This window comes from Histomonas meleagridis, assembly GCF_020186115.1.
Source record: "Histomonas meleagridis strain 2922-C6/04-10x chromosome Unknown contig_26, whole genome shotgun sequence".
In the NCBI taxonomy this organism is placed as follows: Eukaryota; Parabasalia; order Tritrichomonadida; family Dientamoebidae; genus Histomonas; species Histomonas meleagridis.
In genome coordinates this window covers 615,773-629,808 of record NW_027150837.1, presented here as the reverse complement: position 1 = coordinate 629,808, position 14,036 = coordinate 615,773, and the positions used below count along the sequence as shown (strand labels likewise).

The 14,036-nt window shown below is 26.4% G+C and overlaps 1 protein-coding gene across 1 annotated transcript; it reads left to right on the top strand.

Annotated features, from left to right (window-relative positions):
• Nucleotides 1-11,683: 11,683 nt before the first annotated feature.
• On the top strand, nt 11,684-13,199 carry GO595_004400 (vacuolar protein sorting-associated protein VPS13; the record flags this gene model as incomplete). The annotated part of the gene is made up of 2 exons (XM_067917528.1): nt 11,684-13,135; nt 13,194-13,199. 2 exons carry the CDS (start codon nt 11,684-11,686, stop codon nt 13,197-13,199), a joined length of 1,458 nt encoding a protein of 485 aa, XP_067775524.1.
• Nucleotides 13,200-14,036: the final 837 nt, after the last annotated feature.

Below are 14,036 nucleotides of genomic sequence, written 5' to 3'. Positions count from 1 at the left end.
CTTCATTAAATTGTCCAACTAAATTAGAATCTTCATGTGGATTGTTTTGATGAGGTAAGACTGCATTATGTGGACCGCACATTACCCATACAGCATAATAGTCACAATATTCATGTTTAGTTTGCTTTGTTAATTCAACAATTGCATCATATTAATTTATAACTACTTTAAGTTCAATGCCAAAATGATCTACAGCTGTTTTGATACATTCGGTATGACCTTCTTCACTTGATTTAAATATATAATCTGGATGAACTTCTGTGGACTCTTTCTCAGGATTTAATTCATTTGGCCATAACATTACTATAAGTATTTTTTGACCTTTTCAGAAATCTTTCACATACATTTGAGTATCCTTTCCAGTTGGACTAACGAAACCAATATCTGCATTTCCTTCATCTTGTTATTCATTATAGAAAAATCAGAAAATGCTTTAAGTACAGGTAGTATTTAATGTAATTCATTTTTATGATCAGAAAATGTAGGATTATCTTGATTTGAAATTATATCTTTAAATATTTCATAAATGTATCTGATTTAGGTATTGAATTTTGTATTAGTAGAACTTGTCGAAGTTTTTCTATTAAATCTTCACCAAAAATAGAAGCTAAATAAGAAGGATGTGGTGAATAAACTACTTGTGGGAATAAATTCGTGGTTCCTTTAGAATATATACCTATACCAATTGTATTAATACCAATTTGATCACATGAATTAACTTGTTCAAGTATTCGTTTATGTTCATTTTCTTGATATAACCCATCAGCAATTACAAATAATCGAATAACCTGCCGATTTAATTCTTCTAAGATCTAAAGATGCATGAATAGCTGAAGCTAAATCAACATTTCTTTTATTATTTTGTAAAAATGCAAATAATGATTCCCAAATTAGTGATTATTACTTTATGCTCCAAATGTACTTACACCAGAACATAATATATTTGGTGAACCTTCAATAATTAAATCAAAACTTGGTAAATCAATTTGATTGGAGAATCTTATGTTTTCACAAATTTTTAATTTGATTTTTTTTTTGAAAATGTTTCATGTCACATGTCTATAAATAAAACATGTGAAGTAATTTAACGTCTTTGTAAAAAAAAAAAAATTAAAATTACATTATGGTTTTATGCTTCTTAACACTCATTTCTAAAATAGTTTTACAATAAATAAACATTTTTAAATTTATTTTCATTTTTATTTTGTAGTATTAATTTTTTGTTTATATTGAACTCATTAATTTTCTTCATCATTTATGAATTGATTTGCATCTTGATTTATTACTTTCGCTTTACTTTTTAAATTTGAATATGTTATTTTACAATTGGCACTTATTTTTTTATTGATTAATAATTAGTTCCATGTTAATTAAGTGTAAGTGTGAAAGTTATATTCTGTGATGTAAATAAGCCATATGTGCTTTGATATTTATACCTCATTATTCATCGTATTGAATGTATTAAAGATATTTGATCATATCCATTTAATATCATTATAAAAGTTTTAAAGTTATTTTTAAGACGATGTAATCCATTAATGTTATGTATCATCGAAATATTTTATTTCATAAGATTCATATAATATTTATAATTATCATTACAAAATTTACAAATATCTAATATTGAAAATTATATTTGTTCTATAAATTTTTCTTCTTGAAAATCTTCAGCAAATGGATCTTCTTCAATATTTATGTTACTTATTCCTGTTGTAAATGTATTCGTCGTTTCGTTTTCATTTTGTTCTGATTTATCATTTTCATAAATTTCTTCTTTTTTATTTCGAATATGTTTCAATAATATAATTAATAATATGATAATGACTATTACTATAACAATTACACAAACAGAAATGATGGTAATTGTTGTTTTATTATCGTTATTTTGATTATCATTATTATCAGTGTAAAACATTGTAAAGAAATTGGAATAATAATTACAATAAGTCGAATAAATAACAATCGTATAATTGTAATAAATAAATTCTGTTTCAATATATGAAAATGTCGAATTATTTATATATAATGAAAATGTTTTCGTTTTTGTTTCATAAATAGTTAATGAATGTGTAATTGATAATGTAATTGTTAATGTATATGAAAATGATAATGAAATATCACTTTGAAGTGATGCAGTAAATGTATTCGAATTAGAAAATGTATTCGATAGACTAAATGAATATAATTCTGATAATGATATTGAATCTGACCGTGCATATGTATTCGAATTAGAAAATGAATGTGTTGGAAGTGGTTCGCATGTTCCTTCTGTGTTGTCTTTATCAACATCTAAATTTCCAAATTTACTTCCTACGTATGTTGGATATGTGATAACACTTGTAAAAACATTATAAAATGCATTTTCACCAATTTCTGGTTCTGAATCTCCATAATAATAAATACATTGAAGATTATAACAATTACCAAATGCTGAACTTCCAATATTTCTTATTCCATAGCCAAGTATTAATAAAGTTAAATTAGAACATGATGAAAATGCTGAATTTCCAATTGTTGTGACTGAATTTGGAATTGTAATGTTTTTTGATTGATGAACACAATGAAAATGCTGAACCACCAATTTCTGTAACATTTTCTCCAATGATAATCGTAACTAATTTAGAACATGACAAAAACACATAACTTCCAATATTTGTGACTGAATTACCAAAATTAACTGAAACAACTGAAGGCCATCCTGAAAATGAATTACCTGGAATTGAATAAATATTTTCACTGATAATTATAAATTTCGTTATATTTTGATATTGATCAACATCAATAAAATCATTTGAATTTGTGATTGTAAGTGTTAAATTATCATCATTATATATTTGATAAGAGTTCATAAAGAATATAACGAAAACAAAAATAGAAACAAAAATATTTTCAATTTTTTTCTTATCTTTTACTTTCAATGTATATTTGGTCGTCAATATTTTCTGAACTGAAATTGTGTTTTTCTGACAAAATTTGATATAAATAACCGGAAATGTAATTGAAAAAATGATGGTTAAATGATGTAAAACATTCAAAATGTTTGGTCCTTCTTCGTTGTAGTTTCGCATCATAAAAAAATGTGAAAATTCACGTTTTATTGGACATACATCTTCATAAGATTTGTTATATGTTTTATCAAATATACCATTTTTGACAAATATATCAATTTCAAAGTATTTTTCCAAAATGTTTGAAAAATATGTTCTTTGAATTTTTTGTTTGTTATTAAAATTCTGATGTACAATTATTGTAGATTCATTATATGGCATCAAATTTAAAAATAATTTGTTTATCAAAACTTTATAATTATTGTTAAATCTTTTAAATTTTTTGTTCATAATTTCATTAATTGATACATCCTCACCACATTTGTAAGTCATACTTTTCTTGTTTTCGTGGTTTTGTATTTTTAATATTTCTTTTTGAATGATATAAGGTGTAATAAGCTTTGTATCGGTTATTAATCGTTTCATCATGATGAAAATGCTGAACAAAAGAAAGATCCTCATTTTTCAGCTTGTAATATATCTATAGACCTTCACTAAATAAACATCGGCTATCACAAAAGTTTAAAATCTCACGGTTAAACTTTTAAAAACCTGTTGTTTTATTGTCGTTTTTCAAACCAATTTTGAAATATTTGTATCGATCTTTTAATACAGAATCAAAGAAACAGCCTTAAAACATTATAAATTCACTTTTAAATAACATAATGAATATATGTTATAGAACTAAATTTATGCTTTAATTTGGTGTGCCGTTCATTTATCTAAGATATTTTCATCATTATAAAATTCATTTTTTTTTAACATTGGCAATTCTGTTATTATATGCTTTTATAGTTTATTATTATTATATATAATTAACAAAATATAAGGAGTTCTTTATGTCCAAAATCAATTACATTGTATTTTTAATTTAGAAGATATTTTTTGATTTTGAGAATAAAGAATTCAAGTAAAGTTTATCCCATTTCATTCAAAAGTTTACATTTAATGTATTTACAATCATAATTCAAAATTATTGATCAATGTTCAACAAAATATTTAAAGTCAGTGATACTATTTAAACACCACAAAATCCAAAATTTCATATTTATATAAACTAATTCAAAACATTTTAAAGTCAAAATGATAGAATCGTTAATATGATTTCATTTTATTTTATATGACAACACATAATTTTTATATATACATTAAATCAAAAAATTTTCATTATTACACATTTTATTCATAGCCAATTGTCTTCATCTTCTTTCACAATATCATCAACTAAACTATTTACTTCTTCAATTTGCTTTGTACTTGATGTTGTCGTGTCCTTAAATTGTAACTTTGATTTCGATTTTTCTTTCTTATTATTACTTCTCACTAAAAATATAACAATTCCAACAATGATCAAAACAAATGCAAATGATCCGCAAATAATTCCAATCAAAGCATTTGTCGTAATTCCATTTGGCGAATTTTCATTGGAAGTGTAAAACATTGTAAAGAAATTGGAATAATAATTACAATAAGTCGAATAAATAACAATCGTATAATTGTAATAAATAAATTCTGTTTCAATATATGAAAATGTCGAATTATTTATATATAATGAAAATGTTTTCGTTTTTGTTTCATAAATAGTTAATGAATGTGTAATTGATAATGTAATTGTTAATGTATATGAAAATGATAATGAAATATCACTTTGAAGTGATGCAGTAAATGTATTCGAATTAGAAAATGAATGTGTTGGAAGTGGTTCGCATGTTCCTTCTGTGTTGTCTTTATCAACATCTAAATTTCCAAATTTACTTCCTACGTATGTTGGATATGTGATAACACTTGTAAAAACATTATAAAATGCATTTTCACCAATTTCTGGTTCTGAATCTCCATAATAATAAATACATTGAAGATTATAACAATTACCAAATGCTGAACTTCCAATATTTCTTATTCCATAGCCAAGTATTAATAAAGTTAAATTAGAACATGATGAAAATGCTGAATTTCCAATTGTTGTGACTGAATTTGGAATTGTAATGTTTTTGATTGATGAACACAATGAAAATGCTGAACCACCAATTTCTGTAACATTTTCTCCAATGATAATCGTAACTAATTTAGAACATGACAAAAACACACAACTTCCAATATTTGTGACTGAATTACCAAAATTAACTGAAACAACTGAAGGCCATCCTGAAAATGAATTACCTGGAATTGAATAAATATTTTCACTGATAATTATAAATTTCGTTATATTTTGATATTGATCAACATCAATAAAATCATTTGAATTTGTGATTGTAAGTGTTAAATTATCATCATTATATATTTGATAAGAGTTCATAAAGAATATAACGAAAACAAAAATATTTTTATGTTTTTTCTTTTCGTTTGCTTTCAATTTATTCATTAAAAAATTGATTTCAAAAAATAAAAAAAATTCCAAAATAAAAAAGTTATACATTAGAACTTGAGCATTTTCATTGAATTTGAACATTTTCTTCATGAAATTATTATTCATTGAAATTGGTAAATGAGCTTTTAATGAAAAATGATTAAATGTCAAAGAAGAGAATTTGAAACAATGTTTAACATATGATATCGGTAACTTTAATAAAGAGGAATGATGCTGATATTCTTCTGTGATATAATTAAATGTATTTGATTCATTCGCTGATTGCATAATAAATTTTGTGATTTTAATGGATACACACTCTTTGTTATGGGCTGGGATAGGTAAACATATATGGCCTTTGGATTCTAAAGTGATATAAGGAGAATGTTTGAGAGTTTGAGAAATAGATAATTGATCACTAAAAATCGTTGAACCTGAATTTTTTGGAGAAATTTGTAATGAGCAAAAGAAACACATGGGTAAAACCAGAAAGAAAGAACACATTTGCGAGAAAACTTGAGAAGCTTGCTAATAAATCAGTCAAAAACGATACAGAGAGTTTCAACCGCGCCGAGTTTTCGTCGGTTCATTGTTTTAACTTTTATTGATGCGTGTTTTGTTGTTTTTGCGATCGGAAGCTGTTTACAAAGCTGAAAACGTAATGTCTTTTTTTGAAAAGTGACAGAAAGTTCCCTCATTTCAATTGCCAAAACAACAAAAAAATGAAAGAAAGTGATATCGCTCGAAATAAACGAACGGAATTATGAAAGAAAAACGCTCAAAAAGTTCACTTTTACACAATTACGTATTGAATTTTGAATGCAAGTTTTGGGGAGTAATCTAAACGGCCGCGCTTTTTTTTACCAACTGGATTCAGCTTGCTTGAACTAATAATTTTCTATCATTTTCGTACTGAATCAACCAAGAAATACATAGAATCATAAATTCATTTCCGCTAACAATTTCACAATTACAAGTGAATATTTAGAATCGGAATTATACAAGAATAAGCTTCGCGTTGTTCGATGAGCAAAGCAAACAAAAAGAAATTTTAAAAAAGAACTCATTGAGAATAAATAAAATTATTAAAACGTTTTAAAATATTGTGTGCTAGTAAATAAGTTTATTCGTTAATTAAAAATAAGCATACGCTTGATAGAATGCGATGTGTTTTTCAATCAGTTAATGGAGGCAGATCCGCACAACTAAGTGGTGAACTTTTGGATGTAAGCTGTAGTGAATAAGGTGTTTCACTATCCATGCTTTTGTTGACATTTATGTTGAAAAGTATTTGTAATGTAACGAATGAAAAACTACAGAGTTATATCATTATTTTCACAATTATAAGATGATTATATACAGACAAAGTTTTGAATAATCGAACCTCTACAAATACAATAGCATTACAAATATCGATATACAACAACATTCGGAAGATTCATTACATTTAAAAACGAAGTTTGATCAATAGAACTAATATAACAAAAAAAACATATTGATATTGATTTTGGTGAATATGCAAAATATGTTAATTCTCGGATATTGTAAGGTGTGCACATCCACACACTTCACCTGCAAAAGATGCTCAGCATTACTTTTGTTAATTGTTTCCAGCAAAAATTGATTCTTTTGGTAACAAGAGATCTTATTCTAATTTGTACACGCATGCATGGCATATTGTTTCTCAACTGTTTTATCACATAAAAATGCTCATTGAAACAAAAATTTTTTGATGATGGAATAAGTACTTTACAATAACGATACATACTGAATCTCCAGCGGTTTGAATTCCCCAAAAAGATGTTTATTATAACTCATAGACGGGAAAGAACAAGCTGATATTGAGTTGTATGTCTCTAATTTTATGAAATAAGAGAATTGGAAAGAAAATAAAAATAATAAATCCAAAATCAAATCCAGGTTGCTTTGTCAAGGAATGTATGTGAATAAAAAACAAGAAAAGTGACAATTATACCAAGTCTTACTTTAAATTTTCAATTTGTCCATTGTTGATCTTCAATTTATTTAATTCATTTCATAAAAACAAAATCACAGAAAACAAAGCAAAATATAACTATGTAAAACATCAAATAACTCAGGATTGTATTTTAGATAAACTTCATTGATTGGTTGAAGAAGAAAATTAAGGTTATTAAAAATAATCCACAGCTTATAATATATTAGAAAATGTATGAATACAGTTACATGAAGAAAAATTATAATTTTCGAAAAGTTCACACGACCCCATTGAATAAGACCGTTTAACAAACGGTCTCGACCTATGAAAAGTTAAAATTTCATGTGTTTTTTTCATACAATATTTTCTTTTCAAGCATACCAAATTTACATCGAAGATAACCAAACTCTAATTGCCCTAAGTGAAGATGATATCTCATCCATTTACAGTTTCACTGCAGAGCATGTTCTAATTTGTGGGGAAATACGTGAAATAAGCGCAAACACATTTGATTCTTGGCATTGCCTTATGACAGTTACTATTGGTAATTCTGTTATTTCGATTGGTGACTCTGCATTTATTCTATGTAGTTCTTTAAAAACAGTCACAATGTCAAACTCAGTCACCTCAATTGGGAAATATACATTTAATTTATGTATGAGCTTAGAATCAATTACTCTTAGTGAAAATTTAACCTCTATTTCAGAAGCTACATTCTTAAGTTGTTACAATTTAAAGTCCATCACCATTCCAAACTTAGTTATTTCTATTGGCTCCAAAGCATTTAGAGAGTGCACCAGTCTATTAACGATATCACTTGGGAAGAATACAAATATAATTGAAAATGAAGCATTTTCAGGTTGTACTTCATTAAAGAACATCAAATTTTCAACCACTCTTACATCTATCGGTGATTACACCTTTACGAAATGCAAATCGTTAGAAAATGTTTTTTTTCCAAGTTTAACTTATATTGGTTCATATTGTTTCTATCAATGCAATGGCCTAAAGGATATTTCATTTCCTTTACTTGAAGAAACTAATGATTATTCTTTTGGTGATTGTTCCAATTTAGAGACCATAAATTTACCAATCTTGAAAATAATATGTTTTTATTCTTTTTCTTTTTGTTCTAAGTTAATAAGTATTAGTTTTCCTTCTGTAACTTTAATTTCTGATTGTGCTTTTTTTTGTTGCTTAGGATTAAATTCATTGAGTTTTCCATGTGTTAAAAGAATTGGCGATCGTGCGTTTGATTCTTGTATTTCTCTTACAAAGGCAAACTTTCCACAATTAGTTGAAGCCGGTTCATATGTTTTTAATACATGTCATTCGCTTGAAAAATTCCGTGCGAATAATTTAAAGAATTGTAGTAGTTATTTTTTCCATGGCCAAAATTCGATTTATAGCTTTGAATTACAAAGCATTGAGTATGTTCCTGACTATTTATTTGCGAACCAATTAATTAAAATCATTGATTTAACTAATTGTATAAAACTTGGAAGTTTTTGTTTTGTAAATGCAACTTTTGGAGAAGGATTAAAATTTAATTTTTATTTAAATGTAAAAGAAATTGGCGATTATTGTTTTTATAATGTCAATACTTTATTTTGTTTAATAGCATCTAATTTGGAATATATAGGAATTGGTGCTTTTAAAAATTGTACATCACTTGAAACCATTGATGTGGATAACATTATTAAATGTTGTGATTTTGCTTTCCAAAACTGTATAAATTTACCAGGTTCTTTCACTTTTAATTGTATGACTTATTTAGGAAATGATGTTTTTAAAGGAACAAAATTAACAAAATTTGTTGCTAAGAATTTAATTGAAATTGGAGAGAAATGTTTTAAAGACCAAATTTTTTTAGAATATTTAAGAATTCCAAAAGTTGAGAAAATTGGAACTGAATGTTTCATGAATTCTGGAATTACAAGTTTTGATTTCCCTAATATTAAATCAATTGGTATAAATTGTTTTGCATATTGTAATGGATTACAAAATATATCAAATAATGAAATTAATATAATCGAAAAATACTCATTTTATAATTGTGAAAATATTTTTTCTGTTTCTTTTTCTAATTTGACTGAAATACGAGAAAATGCATTTTGTAATTGTATAAATCTTACTTTAATAACATTTCCAAAGTTACAAATAATTAATGAAAATGCATTTGCGAATTGTATATCACTTAAATCTATTGTTCTTCCAAACGTTACTTCAATTGGAATAAATGCATTTAGAAATTGTAGTGCACTTGAAATAGTCGAAATGCAGAATCTTCAATTCATTAATTATAATCCATTCGAAAGTTGTATTTCTCTAAAAACATTTAATTTTACGAATTTAGTGTCAATTGGAAACAACACGTTCCAAAACTGTACTTCATTAACGACATTTGATTCTCCTAAATTAGAGAGAATTGAAGATAATGCATTTTTGAATTGTACTTCTCTAAAAACATTTATTTCTTCTAATTTAGTATCAATTGGAAACAACGCATTCCAAAATTGTTCTTCACTAATATCATTTGATTCTCCTAAATTAGAGAAAATTGAAAATAATGCATTTTTATATTGTGTTTCTCTAAAAACATTTAATTCACCGATTTTAACAATAATTGGAAACAATGTTTTTGAAAATTGTACTTCTCTAATATCATTTGATTCTCCTAAATTAGAGAAAATTGAAAATAATGCATTTTTGAATTGTATTTCTCTAAAAACATTTGTTAATTCTAATTTAATATCAATTGGAAACAACATTTTCGAAAATTGTTATTCGTTAACTGTATTCGATTCTCCTAAATTAGAGAAAATTGAAAATAATGCATTTTTGAACTGTGTTTATCTAAAAACATTTAACTCACCGAATTTAGTATCAATTGGAAACAACATTTTCGAAAATTGTTATTCGTTAACTGCATTTGATTCTCCTAAATTAACATCAATTAGTAACAATGTATTCGAAAATTGTAATTCATTAACTACAGTTAATTTTAATAATGTTCAAACAATTGGACTTTATTCATTCAAGAATTGCAGTTCATTAATAACAATTGACTTACCTAATCTTAAAACACTTGGAAACAATGCATTCGAAAATTGCGCATCATTAAAATCGATTTCATTTCCTATTCTTGAAACTCTTTCACAAAACGCATTTAAGAATTGCATTTCTCTTATCAATATCTCACTTGATAACATCACAACAATTGGTCAATACTCATTCACAAGTTGCACATCTCTCTCTACAATAAATCTTTCAACAACAGAACGCATTTGTTCGAACGCTTTTTCCGATTGTTATACATTAACGAATGTTACATTCGATAAAGTTACAACGATTGAATCATATGCATTTTTAAATTGCAGATCAATCGAAACAATTGAATTCAAACAATTGTCGACAATCGAAAAAAATGTATTTGAGAATTGTACATCGCTTCAAACAGTAGTCTTAGAACACTTGACAAGAATAAATGGCGATTGTTGCTTCAAAGGATGTACATCTCTTTCATATGTGCATTTCCCGATGTTACTAAATGTTCCACTTCGTGCATTTAACATATTCCAAAAATGCTATTCGTTATCAGTCATTTCGTTGCCTGAAAATCCGCCGAAATTTAATTCGAAGATATTCGAAGCTACAAATCGAACGAAAGTTCAAAGAAGTGGAAAATATTTATATAACATTACGTTGTGTCTTCCTTTGAGAAGTAATTACCAAAGATATAATGTGAATAATACAAATGAATGGAATAAAATTCTCGCAATTGAGCCAAGTAATTACTTTGAGGTGTGTATAGATACGAAAGATAAAGAAACAGCTGCTTCGGGTACAAATTGGGTGCCAATCGTGGCAAGCGTCTGCGCTGCTTCCGTTGTGGTGGTTGTTATCTTTGTGATTGTATTTGTTAAATATTATAAGAAGTCAAAAGATTTAAATTCGCAACTGTTTCAACGAATTTTGCTGACTTCGGAAGTGATTGAAGATTTTGGATAATTTATAAATTAATAATTTTGTTTAGTGTTCGATATCGAAATATATTTTTTTACATAAATAAATTTGAATTTATTTACATTGCTTATTGTTGAAAATCAAAAACTTTGGAGTGAACCGAATAACTGTACACATAAAAAATAACACGAAGTTAAACTGTTGTCAATTCACTTCTTTTTACGTTTAAAGAATTTTTTACTTTTTGATAAATGTATTCAAATATTTGCATATAAAATGATCGTAATATGCCTTTTGCATTCAAATATTTCTGGGCACCGGAAAGAAAATTGATAATGTCTGTTTGATAAAAACAATTGGTTACTGATGATCAATTCTATCGCAGCAAAGTTAATTAGTCATCTTTGCGGTGAATACATTGAAGCAATTGATTCATCTAACCTTGAGACACAGATTTGGAATGGAAAAGCTCGTCTTGAAAAATTAATAATTTCAGAAAATGCATTAATAAACAAAAAACTTCCATTTAGAATAAAAAGTGGTACAATAGGGTCAATTTCCCTTTCATTTCCATGGGGTAAACTTAGTTCAGAGCCATGTGTAGTTGATATCGAAAATATTTTTGTTATTTTAGATGTATGCGGTGCTGTTTTAGTTTCTCGTGATCTCCAAGTTGTTGCTCCCAAAATAGAAACTGAAAATGATAAAGCCAAAAATAATAATAATGTTTCAAGTGGAAGCATATGGAGCGGTCTACTTCAAAAAGTAGTTGACAACCTTATAGTTAATGTTAAAAATATACATGTTCGCATTGAAGCTAAATCAAATGAAGAAAAATGTGTTGCATTTGGTGTAACAATTCCATCCATTAATGCATTTACAGTTGACGAAAACTTCCAAAAAGTATTTGTAACAGAACACAAACTAACTTTAAAGAAAAAACTCACAATTCAAGACTTTGCAATTTATATTGATACTGATGTAACTGAAATTGGCAAAGACAATTTCGATGAAAAAATGCTTTCTGGTATTTCCAGTACACATCAGCATATTTTAAAGCCTTTTACCTTTGATGGTATTCTAACTCATTCAGATGATGTTACCATTGATTTTGCTAATGACTTTAATATTATTACCACAACATTAAATCTTTCATTGGACATACTTCAATTCCGTGGTTTATCTGTCTTAAAAGATCAATATTCTAAATTTTGTAAACAACGCCTTTATAGTCAATGTGGGAAACCTGATCGATTACCTAGGAGTGTGCGATCATCAGGCTTATGGTGGCGTTATATTCATCGAACCACTTTAGTCAAGAACAAAACTAAAATTTTTAACTTTTCGAATGCGCTTGAATTTTTCAAAAACCGCCGCAAATATTATGAACTTTACACGAACTATATTCAAAAAGTTGATGGCTCTAAAATTCAATTAGACTCATTTGAAGAATCATTAGATCAAAGTACTGTTGTTCAATTAAGGTCATATGTTATAGCACTTAAATATCAGCAAACACAAGATGTTAAAGAACAATTAACGCAAGAAGAAATCGATGAAATTTATAATATTCAAGAACAAAATCTTAATCGAAAGAATAACTTTAAAGTAAATTTAAACATTAAATCATTAGGGTTTTCATTATTAAATGAATTTCAACAAAAGATTACTGAATTTAACATTAATGATGTAATAGCTAAAATGACGAAAATTGAATTTAACACTGAAACTTCATATGAAATATCATCGATAAATATATCGAATGAAATGAGTACAATTTATCCGAAAACGATATATAACGAAGGTTTATATGGTACTGTTTATACTAATCCTACAAAGCCTACGAAAATAATTTGTAATGTGAAACCTACAACAGCTATAGCTGACTTAGAACTTGTGAAACAAGTCATTAAATATGTGAAAATTAAAAAAGATAAAATTTTAATGGATCAAAAAGTTGATACAACTACAAATTCAATATCTCCTGCAACAAAATTACAATTACAATCTCTAATTGATACACATATCATGTTTGATATAGATATTAAAGTAGAATCAACAAAATTAATTTTACCTTATTTAGCAATTAAAGAAAATATTCCAACGATAGAATTGAATATAAACAACATCAAAATTCAATCGAATTCTAATAAACCGAATTTCGATATCAATGATTTCAGTACTTTATACGAAAAGTACTTACTGAATTTAAACGGAATCGAATTATATTTAAATAATCGAAAAGTTATTAATTCATTTAATATAAATTCTAATTTAAAGATTGCTATTGCTTATAGTGAATTATTCCCATCAATTATAATGGATTGTGACTTTACAAAACTTTCATTAATGATAACAACAAATCAAATTTTATTAATATCACAATTAATGCTATATATTAAAGATTGTTTACCTAAATCATCAACAAATAATAATAATAATAATAATAAATTAAGTGATTTAAGTTCATTTTCACCTGAACAATTTGTTCATGTTAAAATTCCATCATTAACATTAACATTTGGTTATGAAGACAATGATTTCTATAAAATATTTATTGATAATGAAATTGATGTTAACATTAAAAAGAAAAAAGACATTAACATTACAATGTTAACAGATGACATAAAAGCAAATGAATTTATAGTTGGCGGCGAAATATTATATGCGAAAAGAAACGAAGGGATTAAAGTGGAATGTAATATCTCAAAAGAGAAAC